At 35.1% G+C, this 17,464-nt stretch overlaps 1 protein-coding gene and 1 long non-coding RNA gene across 3 annotated transcripts in view; one reads left to right on the top strand and one right to left on the bottom strand.

Moving 5' to 3' along the window:
• CTNNA1 (catenin alpha 1) overlaps nucleotides 1-17,464 on the bottom strand; it is a 170,871-nt gene that overhangs the window by 9,878 nt on the left and 143,529 nt on the right. For both annotated transcript variants that reach the window (XM_074212931.1, XM_074212930.1), the window contains one exon: nucleotides 5,671-5,827. In XM_074212931.1, coding sequence (XP_074069032.1) covers nucleotides 5,671-5,827 — 157 coding nt within the window. The remainder of the gene's footprint in view (nucleotides 1-5,670; nucleotides 5,828-17,464) is intronic.
• LOC141506297 (uncharacterized) lies at nucleotides 7,288-17,179 on the top strand. The gene is made up of 4 exons (XR_012473808.1): nucleotides 7,288-7,801; nucleotides 10,469-10,545; nucleotides 12,437-12,520; nucleotides 14,050-17,179. It is a non-coding gene; the product is annotated as an uncharacterized LOC141506297 (long non-coding RNA).

The following is a 17,464-nucleotide window of genomic DNA, read 5'->3' on the forward strand; positions in this document are numbered from 1 at the left end:
TGTTTTTGTAAAAACATCTTCACAGAATTCAGGAAAGGAGAGTAATCTGTGTAACAATATGGAACTACAGTTAATGTGGAAGAATTAACTAAAGACATGAAAGGATACAAGGGCTTTCCAAATAAATAAAACAAAGTCAAGATCTCCCACTAATTTGTGAAAATTTTTTTAAATTAAATCATTTGAGCTCTAATTCAGGTTGAGAATTAATTTTCCCCTGATGGAATCAATTTGATAAATTAACAATGCTAGCAATAATTTAGGGGAAATGTTTGAAAAAAGAACCATTTTTCAATTGTTAAATGATTTAAGGACATGAACAGAAAGTTTTAAAGGAAAGGAACCTAAGCTACTTGTAATACAGAAAAATAGTACAATCACTACTAATTAAAGAAATGCAATTAAAATAAATTTCAACCTATATCCAATGAAGTGGCAAGGATTGATTTTAGAAAGAGGGAAAAATGATAAATGTTGGAGGAGCCAAAGTGTGGGGGGGGTAAAGTACATGAATGCATTATTGGTGGATCTGTGAATGGGCATAACCATTCTGGAAAGCAATTTTGAACAATATACAAAATCAGCTACCACTATTAGGGCCTAAATGCAAAAAGGATCAAAGGAAGAGCAAATTATTTATAGCAGTTTTGTCTTGTGGTGGCAAAACAAAACAAAAACTGAAAATGAAGGGGATGTCTCTCAATTGAGAAATAGAGAATAAAATGGAGTAGAAGAATGTTGATGGAGTACTACTATGCTGAAAGAAATATAGAAACAGATGATTTAAAAAAGATACAAACACTTATGTGAAATGAGATAGAGTGAAATAAAGTAACATTAATATTATAAAATCAAATCGAACCGAGAACAATTTTCACAACAGGAACACTGTAAAAATAAGCAACTATGAAAGCTATAAAAACTATTATCAATAAATAGAATGAGCATCCATGATACCAGAAAGATAATGATGAAACTGGTTATCCATTAAAAATTCTTGCCAAGTTTTGGGTATATATAGTGTCATTCTGGGGTTTCATTTTGCTTGACTTTGCAATAATTGATAAAAGAAATTTATTTTTCTTTTTTCTTTAATGGGGAAGAGGGAAAAATAATTTCTTTAAATTTTTTAAAAATATAATTGTGTAATAAATTTCATATACTTTCAGAAGAGGTCACTGCATTATTAAGTGTACCCTTTTATTAATATGACTAAATAAAATGAAATAGAACTGAGTTTTTAGGTCAACTTTAAATCTGTAACACCAATCATTGTAAAAACCTGTTAAGTTCACTATATCTTATATAGGGTGTGGTACCTCGTATGTAATAGAAAGTGAATAAATATTGAGTACAAAATAAGAAACAGGTTATGAGGAAGAAAGGATGTGACAGGGATTAAAATCCAGTGGGCTTACCTAGCAATTCAAAGTTATAAATCAACACTGTACCTACTGGACTTACTTGAAACTCATTCTAAGTGCCATTAATTTCAGTTATATCAGAGAAACTGTCAAGTAAGTGATAAAGCAATCATTGTTTAGTTCAGTTCTTAGCAACAATAGAGGCAGTACCATGCAATAACCCCCCCCAACCCTATATTGATGATCTATGGGCAGAGTACTACTACATTGCCAGTGGAGCTATGTACGAGTCTAATCTCTCAACAAAACAATTTGGAATTATATTACAAATGTCACTAAACTGTTCATTACCTTTGACCTGACAAAACTAATACTGAGTACTTACACCAAGGAAATCACAACATGGAAAACTATTGATAGCAGATTTTTTTGGGGGGAATGTAAATGTAAAGGAAATATTTGACAAATTTAATGAAAAATATTAAGAAAATGAAAACAATCTTAAAAGGTGGCTAAACTGATTGAAATGAGTCTCAATATCCCAGAGAACAAATGGTTAAGCACAACTTCCCTCTTCTAAAGAGAGTAGGGAGACCTGAGTTCAAATTTTGCTTTTTGAAATTTAGCAGCTATATTATGTTCCTGGGTAGATTTCTCATCAAATACTTTTGAAGGCTTGCACAATTTTACAGGATTGCTGAGAGCCTCAAATAAGATAATGGATATAAAAATCTGCAAATGTTTAAGTTCTATTAAAAAAAAAGTCAGTTGTTATGAAAGTGAAACACTGTACCCATTGTAAAAATAATTCTTTTCATTGATTTTTTTTCCTCCAAACTCACTTCCCTCCCCTCTCCCCTCCCCGCCACAGATGGCAGGCAGACTGACAGTCTTTACATTGTTTGCATTCTATACACTGATCAAAATTGAGGATATATTGGTTCTAATCCCATCTCTGTATCTTCACACTCTTTAAAAAGCCAGTTTTAAAGGTGGGTGGAATCTACAAAATCATATATTTCAACTCAGTCATTTTACAGGTAAGGAAACTGAGACCCAGAGATAGTCAGAGAGGGAGTAAAGTGGCAGAAGAATCTACATGCAAATATTTCCAAACCCCTTACTTTATGCAACATATTGTGTTCCTTAGGCAAACTAATGGGTCTAGTAATGGATTATATGTATCTTGCTTGAGGACCTCCCAGCTAAAATCTGGGATAAACACAAGAAGGCTATTCACCACTGATGCTTCAGGACCTCATAAAACAGGACCTGTCTACTAAGAAGCAGAGTGATTTTTAAGTTAGCAGTATCAGAAGCAGAACCCACACCGATGGCATAACTGGCCTGATGTGCTAGAACAATCCAATGTCCGCTGCTCTGGGTGGGCCATAAATTTCTGAAACTGATCAATGTATTACATTTAAAAGAAAATGTTCCTGATGTTCCAGATACAGTACCAGGTCAAGGACAAAACTTTAGCAAAGTGGTACAGTATCCCAAGGTATTAGTTGCTCTAAGCTATCGAGTCATAAGAGTAATTATGCTACCAATTTCACTGATTTAGTCTTTATTAAAAAAATGTACACAAAAATTTACCAAATATGCAAAGATTTCCATTTATAGCACAAGTTCGTTTGAGTCTTTATCACTGATAAATTTCAAACTTTTATCTGAAATGGCAGTCCAGACAAATATGTTCTGACTAGGCTGAATGTTGTTTAACACCTTAAATGTTCTTTAATACTTACAGGCAACATTCTGAATAGTGTTCATAGAGGGAGTCCAATTAGATAAGGCCTGGAAGTGGTTCAGTTATGCTTTGATGATCTTAAGAAAGGAATGGAAAGAGAAAGGAAGAGGAATATATTGGAGGGAGGGGTTGGGGATATGGGAAAGAAAGGATAAGGAAGATCATTTGACTAATTCTGGGATGTATAGACATCTTTACACAGAGGAGAAAGTGGGAGTGGGGGGGTAGGGGCTCAGTTTGAAATAATTTGAAAAACAGAAATATATAAACACTTGGTAACATAAATAAGTTTCTCTCAATAGTGAAATAGGAAGAAAGAGGGAAAAGTAGGGTGGAGGGTGAAGAGAGAAGAGATATCAAAGGAAGGGAGACTAAGGGAAGGATTAGTCCTGAAGTAAAACAAACCCAAAGAATATTCAAAATCTCATTAACTTTTTAGAGTCTGAGAGTGGCCATAAATTGGAGTAATGGATGAACAAATTATAGAATACTATTGTGAATTATTAGGGAATAGAAGTAGCAGCATGGAAACATAAATTACTTTGAACACCCTGGGAGAATTACAACTTCTTTATCCATTTCTTTAAATTACTGTTATAAAATAGGAAAATGGATGATTTAACAATCAAATCACAAAGGTCCCATGATCTGCTTAAGTCACTCAGAAGAAAATAAAATAAGTCCTACATTGCACTGACCTCATCGTGATTTTCTTGACCATTGACCTTTGAGGCCACCAAAAGCATACTTTTGACATCATGTGACATTATAATCTTTCAATTGTTTTCCATTTGCTACTTAATGGAAACATAAGTAACAATGTTTCTTAGGGTCAGCTATTTTTTTTGCCTATGAAATGGTAAATGTCTTGACTTTGTTCCATTAAGTCATACTACTTGTCTTTCTTATACACAGGCACAGGACTCTCATCCTGTGTGTGTGTGTGTAGATGAAATTTTAAAATCTACTGCAACTATAACCTGCCTTTTAGTTAAATTATTCAATTTCTCTTTTCATATAACTTCTGTTTTACATGTCTCACCCTAAAGGTAATGCCTAAATTCCATTCTGCTGCTGCAGAATTCCTTTAATTCTGAGAGGTTTGAAGAATGATGTAGAAGAACATTCGTTTCTGGTAGGTTGTAGTTTACCTTCGAGGTCTGCAAGGAGGCCTGTAAAGTGCTTAGAAACAAATCTAAGGACACACAAGATCTAATTAGAAGAAGGAAACTTCAGAAGTGTAATATCCAGTGGGGAAGTCTTTTCATTTAGATTTCATTTTTTTTTGTTTGCTTTAAAACACATAAAGAAATATAGGGATCATGTTTAGACCTATGAAGTAATTCTATATTTCACTGGGAAGGCCAAGATTTTCCCAAAAAGTCACAGCTGCATTTCTGGTACCTGTCCGCAGGTGATTAAATACCAAATACATATAGCTGCTAACTGAAATTTTTCCTACATTTCCTCTTTTCTCTGATTAGGCACTTCTGGGTAATTGCACCTTTCTTACATATAGACAATGGATAATTCTCAAGAAGCATTGCAACATTGGAAAGCAGAATATATTCTAACTCTCAAAAAGGTTTCCTGGGCATATTTACACCCTATTGTTCACATTGAAAGTTTCCTATCTAGCATTTGTGACAATCAGTTAATTTTATCCCTAAAATGACTAGAGTTGTTCCTTCTCTCCATACAACCTTAGGACTCTAAATTTAGAGTGCTCAGAAACATTCAAAGAACACTGGAGCCACCTGCTAAATACAGAATACATTTATATTTATTCAACTCTGAGGATATGTAATTGAAATTTGTCTCAATGCAATAAAGACTATGAATTTCAGTTGATAAATGTTTTCTATACGGTTGCAATTTAATATGATACTGCTTTATGTTTGTTTATACAATGGAATCAATTATTTTTATAAAGTGAATTACCTAGATTATTTTCTAGTTCATAATTAAATGACACTTAATTTCCTGTTTTTTTCTGTGTATCAGACACAGAGAATATTTTTTTGTTGTTGTTATTTTTTTTAAAGAGACAGTTCCACTATCATTATGTGTGAAGGAAAGGAAAAAAAATCTCCTTTTGATAGCTTCCCCTCACAAAAGCTCCCCTTTAAGAAAAAAAGTGCTCCTAATAAGCTGGTGGCTTTACATGTGTATATGTCAATTTAATTTTCAAAATATGACAACCGAACTTGAATAATCCTTTATGATGCTTGCCAGTCAGACACAAACTCCAAATAGCAGCCAGCTTCTTAAACACACACTTCTGGTTAGGAGGGGAGAGAACATGAAAATGCTCATTGTAAAACTGGCCCAGTACTAATTAAATAAGCAAGTTCAAGTTCACAGTCAATTTGAACTAATTTTTTGTAATGATAGATATTGAAATTGCAATAGAAAAATAATTTTATCACTTAGAATTCTAGGCTTTTCTTATTTGTTACATGAAAGAATGAATGAATGTGTGTGTGTATATGTGTGTATGCATGTATATTATATAAAAATTTATATGTATATAAAAGGAAATAATCTTATTACCAGAAACTGCCAGAAAATCATCAATGGAAGTTATGTCATCAACAGCATCTGTTAGAACCCGGACTTGCTTTTCCCACTGTTCTTTAAAAAGATCCATGTTTTCCTGGGCCAGTTTACTTTGTGGTTTTGCAGCCAAAGCCAATGCAGCATTAATAACCTGGAAAAAAAGATCAAAAAGATCATATTTAATCTCATTTTCAGGGACATGCAATTAAAACTGATAAGTTATAAAAGTTAGCAATAGGTCTTTTATGATGATAAATACAGCTGCCTCTACAAATGGCCTACTTTGAAAAGTCCTTAGATATAATCTACACAAATTCTGCCATATTAAGGGTGAGTAAACTGGGACCAGAGTAGCTTAGGCAACTTACCCATAGTCACACAAGAGTATGACTTGACTTGGGAGTCAAGAAGACCCAGGATTAAAATTCTGCCTTCTATGATTACTAACTTTATAAGCAAATAGTCAAGTTACTCTAAGACTCAATTTTGTCATCTATGCAAAGGAAATAACATATTGATTATGTCATGCATTTCACTTAAATTCTTAGTGATCCAGGTAAATTGTAGAGAAGATGGTAAATTACACTGGTAGAGGAAATGCCTCACTTAGATTTAGCCAACCTAATCTTCAACTTTTAATAAAATGGCAATAATGAATAAGCACATCCAAGAATGGAAGATTGTATGATTAGGATAATTTAAAGGAGATGCTTCAAAATAGCCCAAGATATGAAAAAATAGCTTTAGCATGTGCCTAATCACTAAATACAGGATTTTATGGAATCTAAAGTATCTATAGTTTTTTAAATGAGCCTAACATCACAAGTGAAAACTCTTAAGTGAACAATTTGTGAATATCATTACCTAAAATTAAAACTCAATAATAGCTTTGTGTTTGAGCAGAAATGAGATGCCCCATGTCCAGGTGCATTTTACAAGCACTTCTTGCATTCTCTCTAACACCCAGAACCCAAAAGAGATCCTTGCCTGGTTTCTGACTGAACTGAAATGAGAACATACTAAAATGGGTATAGTAAGAAAAAAAGAAATGAATTTCCTCCAGAAACAACCAAGTTTCCATATATCTTGACCTACAATACTGAGATTGTTATATTTGATTAAAAAAATAAATTTATCATGCTTTGCCCATGTTTAGCCATTAGATACAACTACTGTATCAAGTACAATGTATTCTATGTTATGGTATTGATCACTACATGACTAGTTTTAAAAATTTGCTTCATTTGATTGGAAGATGCCTTTGGACTGCTCTATCATGCACTGCACAAATGCTGGATATGCAGGTGGGGAGAATTCTAAGAAAATCTTTCCCAGTCATATTAAGATTTTGCATTACCTGGGGCCTTTGGGCATCAGTAATGTATAAAAATTAGACCTCATCTGATATATTCTTCAAGGGAAAGAAATGAACTGGGAAAATTTTTTTAGTGGAAAAACAGCTACTAGATTCTGTAAAATTGCTTTAAAAAAACAAGTTAAATGGGAAAGGGTATTGTCATCCGATTGGTTAAGGATAAAAGCTACAACTATGTTTCCATCTACCATGGATGGGTTTTTTTTTTTTTAGATTTTTCAAAGCAATGGGGTTAAGTGGCTTGTCCAAGGCCACAGGGCTAGGTAATTATCAAGTGTCTGAGGTCGGATTTGAACCCAGGTACTCCTGGCTCCAAGGCTGGTGCTCTATTCACTGTGCCACCTAGCTGCCCTGTGGATGTTTTTTTAAAGATTCTACAGTCTCAAGTCCCAACTGACAAGACTACAAGGAATTGTGATTATTTACTGCTTTTCAGACTGTCAGTCAAACTAACATGATCTGGGAGGAAAAGGAAGAATGGATAACTTTCCAGAACCTTTGCTTTTAATTTACTTTGCTTAGGGAAAAAAAGTAGTTAAGTGAAACTGCACAAAATCCACCACTCTCATAGTTCCTAGGAAAAGTCAAGCATTAAAACCAGGCAATATGAATTATTTAAAAGCTACTTCTGTAGTAAATAAAATGTGTGATGCATTCTTGCAGAAGGTGAGTTTCAGCTATCTTGAAGGGAGCCAGAGATGGAGGTGAGGAAGAAAATCATTCCAAGCCTGGGAAACAGCCAGTGAAAAGGTATGGAGCTGAAAGAAGTTATGTTCTGTACAAGGAAGAGATGAGAGAAGGCTAGTGTTACTGGATTGTAGAATATGTAAAGGGAACTAAAGAATAAGAAGCCTGGGAAAAGGGAATAAAGGAATTTATATTTGATCCTGGAAGCATTAGGGAGGAACTGTAATTTTATTGAATGATGGGAGGAAGTGTGTAATGGGGTCAGATGTGGATATTTTAGAAAAAAATGGTTTCGAGTGGGGTGAGATTTGAGTGGGAAAGACCTCTACTTTTGCTTCTGCCACTTCTTCAAACCTTCAACATGTCTTCTCATTTCATCATTAAAACTATAATGGACAAAATTGCCAAAGGCTTTTTTTTTTTAGGTTTTTGCAAGGCAAATGGGATTAAGTGGCTTGCCCAAGGCCACACAGCTAGGTAATTATTAAGTGTCTGAGACCGCATTTGAACCCAGGTACCCCTGACTCCAAGGCCGGTGCTTTATCCACTATGCCACCTAGCCGCCCCCCAAAGACTTCTTAATTGCTAATTCCTATGGCTTTTTCTCAATCATTTTCTTATTTGACATTGTTGCTTTCCCACAATCTCTCACCCTTCTCCCTTCCCACTTACTGGGTTTTCTTCTCCTTGCTCTCTGCACTAATATATTCATTCTTTTTGCCTTCCTTTTACATTTCTATCTTCATGGACCTCTCTGCTTTCCCAGGAGAGAGACAGAGGCATGTCAGAGACCTTTCAGTGTTTGTGCTGCCCCCTTCCTGTCACTTCCAAGGCCCTTATGTCAGAGTTGTCTCTGGTCTCAAAGGGAGACTCTTGTTGGGAAGAGGGAGGGTAGCAATTGCTTTCCTCCTGACCTTTGACTGATCTTTTGTGCAGTTGGGGGGGGGGGGGGGGAGAGAAGGAAGAAGTCACTGTGATTTCTCATTTAATTTTTTAATCATTATTTGGTCAGATGCAAACTTCATCTTTTTTTAATCTTCCTAATTTCTTCACAAGTTATCAATTCTCCTGTCTCTACAACATTCTGTTCCAGACTCTATCACATGAGGCTCTACTTTGGGGTCTCCAGCTTCTCTCACCTGATTGTTGGAATGACCTCCTAACTAATTTCCATGCTTACTCCTTTTCCATTTTCTCATCTGTCCTCCACACACCCACATTTCTAAGGCACACATCCAACATTATCATTTCCTTGTTCAATAAACTTCAGTAACTCCCTAAGACCTTTGTTTAAAACCCTCTATTTAGCATTTAAAGCCTTTTATATTCTGGCACCCATCTAATTTCCAAGTTTATTTCATGTCCAGGCTTCACCCACTCTTATGTTTCAGTCAAACCAGCATACTAACAACACATTCTTCATTTGCTCTGCTTGGTTTTGGACTCCACTGTGATTTTCATCAAGGAATAAACATCAGGATACACTCATCATTGCTTCAACTCAAACCTCATCCCCATACTCTAACACCTAGTAAGCTTCTGAGGTTGCATTTGCACTCAAGGTCAGTCTTCCTGACTTCAGGCCTGGCATTCTATGCACTGCATCATGAAGCTGCCCCACTAAACTTAATAAATTTGTATATCTCTTATATTTTGTTGCTGCCAGAGAGTACACAGATAACAAAGGACAGACATAGAATTTGAACCCAGACCTTGTGATTCCAAAGACCTGATTCTTTCCATCATTTTTTTGGTAGAGTTTTATAAATGAGGAAATTGAGGCAATCAGGGTTGAGTGATTTGCTCAGGGTCCCACAGTTAGTAACTGTTTAAATTCAGGGTCTTTTGACTCCAGCTGGCATTCTAATCACTATGCCACATAGCTGCCCTTAGGTGAGATAACAATTTCACAAATGAGGAAACTGAAAATATGAAATGCTTTAGTTACCTTGAGAGGTAAAAAAGTTAATTGGCGGGCAGGGTTCAAATCTAAGTCTCTCAAGACTCTAATTCCAGCATTCTTCCCACTACATGACTGTCTTTAATGAGACTGTATGTTCTCAGAACAAAAGCAGGACTTGAGTTCACCACCTCCCAAACCTGGGAAACATGTTTGAATGTTACATGTCCTATACTGAAGCTATTATTTTAATTAGGATTGACTAGACTGTACATGTGAATCTTTTTCAGACTTTTAAGATCATTTATATAAATACTCTCAGTAGGTGTGATCAGCGTATGTTACCATCTGTCTCAGCAGATATGTGAAAGCATTGTCGCTTTTCAAGTATTTCTAAACCAAATATGGAACCAAAGGCATTAAAAATAAAGTGCTGATATGGTAAAATGGTAAGTTTTTTAAATGCCAGTTCTCCAGAAATCTGCTTAAAAGTAATTCTATTTACTGTGGTAGTCCACAAAAATTCCAGATTTGGTAACTAGACTTCTCTTTCTGTGCAATTCTAGACAGAATGAGCTGATGGTCGAAAAATATCCATTATATAAAACAATTTTACCATTACAGTACAGAAAAGATTAAGAATGATTCTAAAAGGACCTATGATGAAAAATGCTCCAGAGAAAGAACAGATACAATCTGAATACAGATCAAAGCATACTGGTTTTTCACTTTATTGTTTTTAAATGTATTTGGAAAAAGATAAAAATATTGGGAAAATTAGAAAAAATATTTAAAATTTTCCAATGTGGTCATTTTAATTTTTTAAACAGGTTCCCAAGTAAAGCATTCCAAAGAGGAGCTCACAGGGAAAAGTTCTAGAAATTAGCTGGATGACTATGGGTATGAGGTAGGTTCAATGAATATATATTTAGATAATCATGCAAATTAGAGTCAGTAGCAAGATTTCATATTTTCTATTGAAGTAGTAAAGTGGTCTTGGCAAATGCTCATTTCAGAATCACTTCCATCTTTACAATAAACTGTTTGCCCTTCTCACCAAAGACTTGAAATGATGCCACCCAAAAGAATGATATAGGAAACATGCCTTGTTTTATTACCCTCTGGATATTTCATAAGATTTCACAATCAGTGAATTGGCAAAGTTCCTCAAAGACCATCCTCCACCAAATTAAAAAAAAAATCACAAAATGTGGCTTCCCACTGCTCAGTGTGGCAGAGATGCCACTTAAACCATACAAAGTTTCAAAAGTTTACAACTGTAGGGGGAAGTATGGAGTGATTTTAAAATGAAGGCTCTGAAAAATGTGATAGCCTAATTCCATAACCCCAATTCTCCAAGGACTAGTTGATTGGCTATTGTCCTTTATCTCAAAGACGACCCAAAGAACATCACTAAGTTGGAGTCAAGTCACTGTGTCTGACTGTGGCTAAATAGCGTGATATGAGCTCAGAATGATCTACCACAGGTTAGGTAAATAATCCACATGATCATTTGGAATGGAGATGTCTCTCAATTTGCATATCCCACATTTCTTTTTGGCTACTATAATTCTTCTTCACTCACAGAGCACACAGTGCCTTCCTTGTTGCAGACCTGGGCATTCTTTGACCAGGTCACACAAAATTCTTCTGGGAGCCCTTAGTGTCCTTGTATCACTTCTGACCTTCTGATGAACACTTGTCTGTAAGTCTTTTAGGCAAATATATGTTTGACATTTTGCAAATTGCCCTCTTTCTATGTAGACTCCTTCTGACTGCCCTAACAATGATACAAGTTCTTAGGAATTATATATATCTTCTCTTATAGGAATGTAAACAATTTAACTTTACTGAGTTCCTTAGGATCACTCTTTCACATTTCTTTTTTCATGATTCTTTTGAGTCTCATGTTTAAATGTCAAATATTCTATTCAGCTCTGATCTAGTCAAATCGAAACTTTCTATTTCATTACGTAACCATTCCTTGGTCCTCCACCCTACCCCCAGTAAAGATTATGACCAAATAGGTGATTTTTGAATGTAATCTTAGCTGTTCTACTTTTTGGAATATATATTCTAAGCTTTCCAATGCTTTAATGTAGAAGCTGCTAAATCTTCTGTGATCTTGAGTATATTTCCCTAATATTTTAATTGTTTCTTTCTGGCTGGTTTGCAATATTTCTTCCTTGATCTAGAAACTTGGGAATTTGGGTATAATACTCCTGGGAGGAAATTTCATTTGGGGACCTTTTTCAGAAGTTAACTGGTACATGCTTTCTATTTCTATTTTGACCCTTTAATTTAAGATACCTGGGCAGTTTTCCTTTATAATTTCTTGAAATATGTCAAACTAAGCAATACCTTTATTAGGTCTGTTTCTCAAATTGATTAGGGAAAAAAGGAAAAGATCATATATGGCCTAAAATATTTATAGCAGCTTCCTTTGTGTTAGCAAAGAACTAGAATTTAAGGAACTGAGGAATGGCTAAACAAGTTGTGGTAAATGATTATGATGGAAAACTATGGTGTGGTAAGAAATGATGAGCTGGGGGTTTTTAGAATATGAAAAGATTTGCATGAAATAATGAAATATCAAAGAAGCAGAACCAAGAAAACATGCAGGCAGTTATATAAATATTGTTCTAAGAACCAGTTTGAATGACTGAGTCACTTTTTAGTATTATAAATACTCAAATCAAATATAAAGATCCTGTACCTATCTACCTTCAAAATATATATATTATATTCTGTATTCTATGATGTTACAAATATATATAAATACTTGTGTCTAATATTAGCTTCCTTTAGGGCAGGTTGGTAAAGGAGGGGGAAAAGTACACAGGAAAGAGCACAAGACAACTTGAAAAAAAACACAGAAAAAGGTAGGTTCATTGTATAATACCTTTTTACATTTTCTTTTTACAAAAAAATGTAAATGTGCAATGGAAATCATTGATTTTACATTCAATCTACTTTTATATTGTGCTATATACTTGAAAATGTTTCCTTTTTTTTGTTCAAAAACTATAAAAGATTTCTTTTAATGCAATGTAAGATCTTTTTTTGAAGATGACTTTCAGATAGTCTATTAATTCTTAAATGATCTCTCATCAATTTCCAAGATCAGTTGTTTTCCAAAGAAATATCTGAAATTTTCTTCCATTTTTTTTCTTTTCTTTTAACTTTTCTTTCTTATTATTCCTTTAAGTTTCATGGAATCATTTGTTTTCCTTTGCCCAAATCTTCTTTTTAGCTCAATTCTATTTTTCCCCATTATTTTTTTGCACCTCGTTTACCAAATTGTTTCTTCTAAGAATTTCTGTCAGGTTTACATCCAATTACCATATTTTTAAGCCTTCTTTTGAGGTGGCAATAGGAATGTAGCTATTTTCACATTGTTTTCTTCTCTGAATTTATCTTTTGGTCTTCAGTACAACCATAGTAGCTTTTTATGGTTAAGTTCTTTTTTTGGGGGGTGGTGTGGTGGCTGCTGCATACACATTTTCCTAGACTATTTCTTGACTTTAAACATTATGTTAAAATTGGTCACTCCTCACCATGGGATAGAGAGGCAGTTTTACAATTTCAATCTTTAGAGCTAATGGGGGGGGGGGGGGGGGGCGCGGCGCCTTGCAAATTTTTAATGTTCTGAATGTAGTGAGACTCTAGCAGAGTTATGGTCACTGCTCCTGTCTACATTCTGATCTTTGCCCAGGAAGGGTTGGTTCCTGGTCCCTATCACTCCTTTTTTCTCTGGTATTATGACTAGGGCCCCTGTTGCCTTGTGACCACCAGTGTTCCTCTCTGACCTGAGATCTATGACATGGAAATGCATATGGGCAAAAGATGGCAATCAGCACTAGTTATAACCAGTGCCAGCAATGTGCTCTACTATCTCTGAATTTTTGTACCTCCATTTCCATTTGGTAGATTCTTCAGTGAATTTTTGTGCCTGTTTTACCATTAGATCAATTCTGGTAGTTTGTTTTTTGCAAGATAATGGGATTAAGTTATACTTGCCCAAGGTCACAAAGCTAAATAAATATTAGGTGTTTGAGGTCAAATTTCAACTCAGGTCTCCCTGACTCACTGTGCCACCTACCTGCCCCCAATTCTGTTTTTTAAGGGGTTATTTACTTCAGTAATTTTGTGTGTATCTTTTACCAAGCTGCTAGTTTTCTTTTCATAATTTTCTTGCATTACTCAACCCAATTTTACCTCTACCACTCATGTCTTACTTTAAGCCTTCCAGGAATTTTTGCTGGCCTTGGGTTCAATTAGCATTTTTCTCTGAGGTTTTGCTTAAAGCTCTTCTCATACTATTATCTTCTAAATTAATGTCTTGGTGTTACCTGCCAGGAGATGAACTTCTATGATCAAAGTATTTTCTTATTTTTGCTTATTTTCCCAGCTTATTTCTTCATGTGGAACAAACTGCTTTAAAGGAGCTATTTTCAGTGCTTCTAAGGTGCTACCATTCTGGGAGAGGTATGGTCACTGCTCCCCTAGTCTGTGTTCTGAGCTCTACCCTGTAAGAAGCCCTGTTCCTTTACTCAGCAGCTGCAAATGCTCTGCTTGAGAACTGTGACCAGGGACAAAGCACTCCCCTCTCTGCCTGGAACCTGAGGCCCACAGGAGCCTATCAGCACCAGCTGCACTCAGTGCCAGCAAGGATTCCCTGGCAATTGGGCTATCTGCAATGGAGAATGCCATAAGTATCCAGAGAAAGAACTGTGGAGTGTGAACAAAGACCAAAGACTATGACCTTCAATTTAAAAAAAGGATCCCCTGGCAACTTCTGACCACTCGTCTCACCATCTTAACACATCTTAGGGCTCAGAGATCCACAGCCTCTGTTGCTGCCCTGCAGTCACTTTGGAGGCCAAACTTTGGGGATCCTTCTATGCTCTCTGCCTGGGCCCAACCTGGTATTAGAGATTTCTTCATGAAATTACCAAATAACTATTTTACTGAGCTAGAAAAAATAAAAATTTATCTGGAGCAACAAAAATATCAAGGGACATGATGGAAAAAACGTAAAGGAGGGAATCCTAGTTCTACCAGATCTAAAACTATACTATAAAGTGGCAGTCATCAAAGCTGCCTGGTACTGGTTAAGAAATAGAATAATGGATCAGTGGATTAGGATAGGTTCAAAAGAAACGCAGTAAATGACTACAGTAATCTGTTTGACAAACCCAAAGACATCAGCTTCTGGGATAAAAACTATTTGACAAAAATTGTTGGGAAAACTATAAAATAATATGGGAAAAACTAGGCACAGAACATATATACATACATACACACATATATAAAATGTATATATGTATATGTATGTATGTATGTGTGTGTGTGTGTGGTCAAAATGGTACAGGATAACACTGACTAATTAACAGATCCAAGAAATACTCTTTCAGATCTATGCAAAGGGTGGAAATATATGACCAAGCAAGAAATACAAGTTGCAAAATGGATGATTTTGATTATATCAAATTAAAAAGGTTTTGCCCTAATAAAACCAACGCTGCCAAAATTAGAAGGAAAACAGAAAGCTGGGAAACAATTTTCACAGCTAGGATTTCTGATAAAGATCTCATTTCAGATTTCTGTATGAACCTTCCAAGTTGTCTTAGCTTAAATAAATGTTTCCCTCTGACCTTATGTTGATTCTGCTCCTCTAAAATTTAATTTGAGGTGTTATTTTAAAGTTATTAGGAGAGGAATGTTGGGCAACTTCAGCTGGGTCCCAGCTTGTACTCTACCAGCTTGACTTTGCTTCTGGACTCATAACTAAAGAGGACTAAAGAAGACTTTTGAATTCTAAATACCTTATATGCAATTACCTCTACAACATTTCTTGGAATTATCCCTTTTTCTCTAACCACAAAACTAACACTCAAGTTCGGACCATCCTTTCTTCACTGGGTAACAGTCTCATAAATGGTCTCAGAGTCTCAAGACAATCCTTACTGTTACTGTTTGAACCCAGGTTTGATCATGTCATGCCAAACTCAATAAATTCTGGGGTTTCTTTATTTCCTATAAAATAAAATACAACATCTTTGTTTGGTGTTTATAAACGTCCTAAACTGGCTTCAATCTACTATTATTTTCCATCATTTGCCTTTCTCATACATAATACTCTCATCTACTATTTCGAGATCTTTTCACTGTTCCACATACCTGGGATACAATCTCTTCTCATCTTAAACTCACAGAATCCCTCAAACATTTAAAACACAGTTAAAGCACTAAGTTCCCCCTGAAACCTTTTCTAACTCTCTCCATCTCCCATGACCAGCACACTCTAACTATATTCTGTGTAAATGAAAATATCTACTTGTTGTATCTCCTCAGAGAACAAGTTCCAAGACAGCAAAAATTGTTTCATTTTTCTGTCTTTTATTCCCAGTTCCTAGCAAAAACCTGATAAAAGACAGTTATTTAATGTTTGTTCACTGACAAATTAGTAATTCATTTTTTGTGGAGAGAAAAATTTCCTATCAAATAACTGTCTGTGAATGGAAGGCAGATAACACAGTACAAGCGCAGGCACACACTACAAGAAAATCCTTTTATTTGTATGAGATCAAACAATAATTAAGACTCATCAGAGTGATTTCTCCCACCCCAGAAAGGGCACAAGAGGTCAGATAAAGGCCTGAAGGCAAAAAGGAAACCTCCCACACCCTTCTACTACAAAGCAGAGACAAATATAGTCTACCACCCTGGAGTAGGGGAGACTGCACTTTGAGGACTTTAGTACTCTGTCTTGACATGCTGGAACAAATTCTAAAATGTATAGGGTAGTGCAGTAATTTAAGTCAAGACCAAAAACAAATGCCCAATTCACATGCTTAGACTGGGACAGAACACCCTTGTACAAAACCCTAGTTCAAGAACTGAGATTGTTAAGATGAGTAAATCCAGGAAGAATAAAATCAACCTGTATTAAAAAACATATCCCTAAAAAGGAAAGAATACCTCCATAACAACCATACTACAGTTTCTAGAGACTCACTGGAAAAATGGATTTTCTAAGATGTTCTACATGAATACCTAGAAGAAATGAAACAAGACAAAAACTGAAATAAAAGCCCTGTAATAGAAAAGAATTTGAATGAGAAAAAACTTTGAAGAAAAAGTGGAAAACCTGACCAAAATAATGGATTGCCTAAAAACTGGAATAGATCAAAAAGAAAATAATGACTCTTTAAGATGGTAAGAAATATTAAAACCAGATATTGAAAAATATAAAGGAAAATGTAAGCTAACTGACTGATATAATTTAAGCATCACTGATAACAATGATTATAAATGAAGATCTATTCGAACCAGAGGGCAGAGTGAAGACAGATATTATCCACTGATCACCTTCTATTAGATATTACAAAAGGAAAAGTTCCAGAAATATCTCAGGCAAAATTCAGTACTCTCACATTAAAGAAAAAATATTGCAAGCAAGAAAGAAGAAATTAAATATAAAGGAACTAAAGTCAGCGTATCACACAAGACCTGGCAGTTGTTAGCAAAAAAAAAAAAAAAAAAAAAAAAAAGCAATACTATTATTAAACGTAATAGACTAAAAGGCCTAAAATAGAGGCTTACAATCAGGATAACTTGCATAGAAAAGTTACATATAATTTTAACAGGCGGAAAAAAAGCAGACATGTAAAGAAAACAGAGGTCTAGCAAATATTTCTGATGAAAAGACCAGAGGTGAATAGGAATTTGAAATATTCAAACAAGAGTAAGAAACCCAAAAAGGTAAATTTACTTGAACACTTTGATATTAACACATATCAATGGGAGAGAGGAAATAGGTA

This window comes from Macrotis lagotis, chromosome 1 (genome assembly GCF_037893015.1).
Source record: "Macrotis lagotis isolate mMagLag1 chromosome 1, bilby.v1.9.chrom.fasta, whole genome shotgun sequence".
NCBI lineage: Eukaryota > Metazoa > Chordata > Mammalia > Peramelemorphia > Peramelidae > Macrotis > Macrotis lagotis.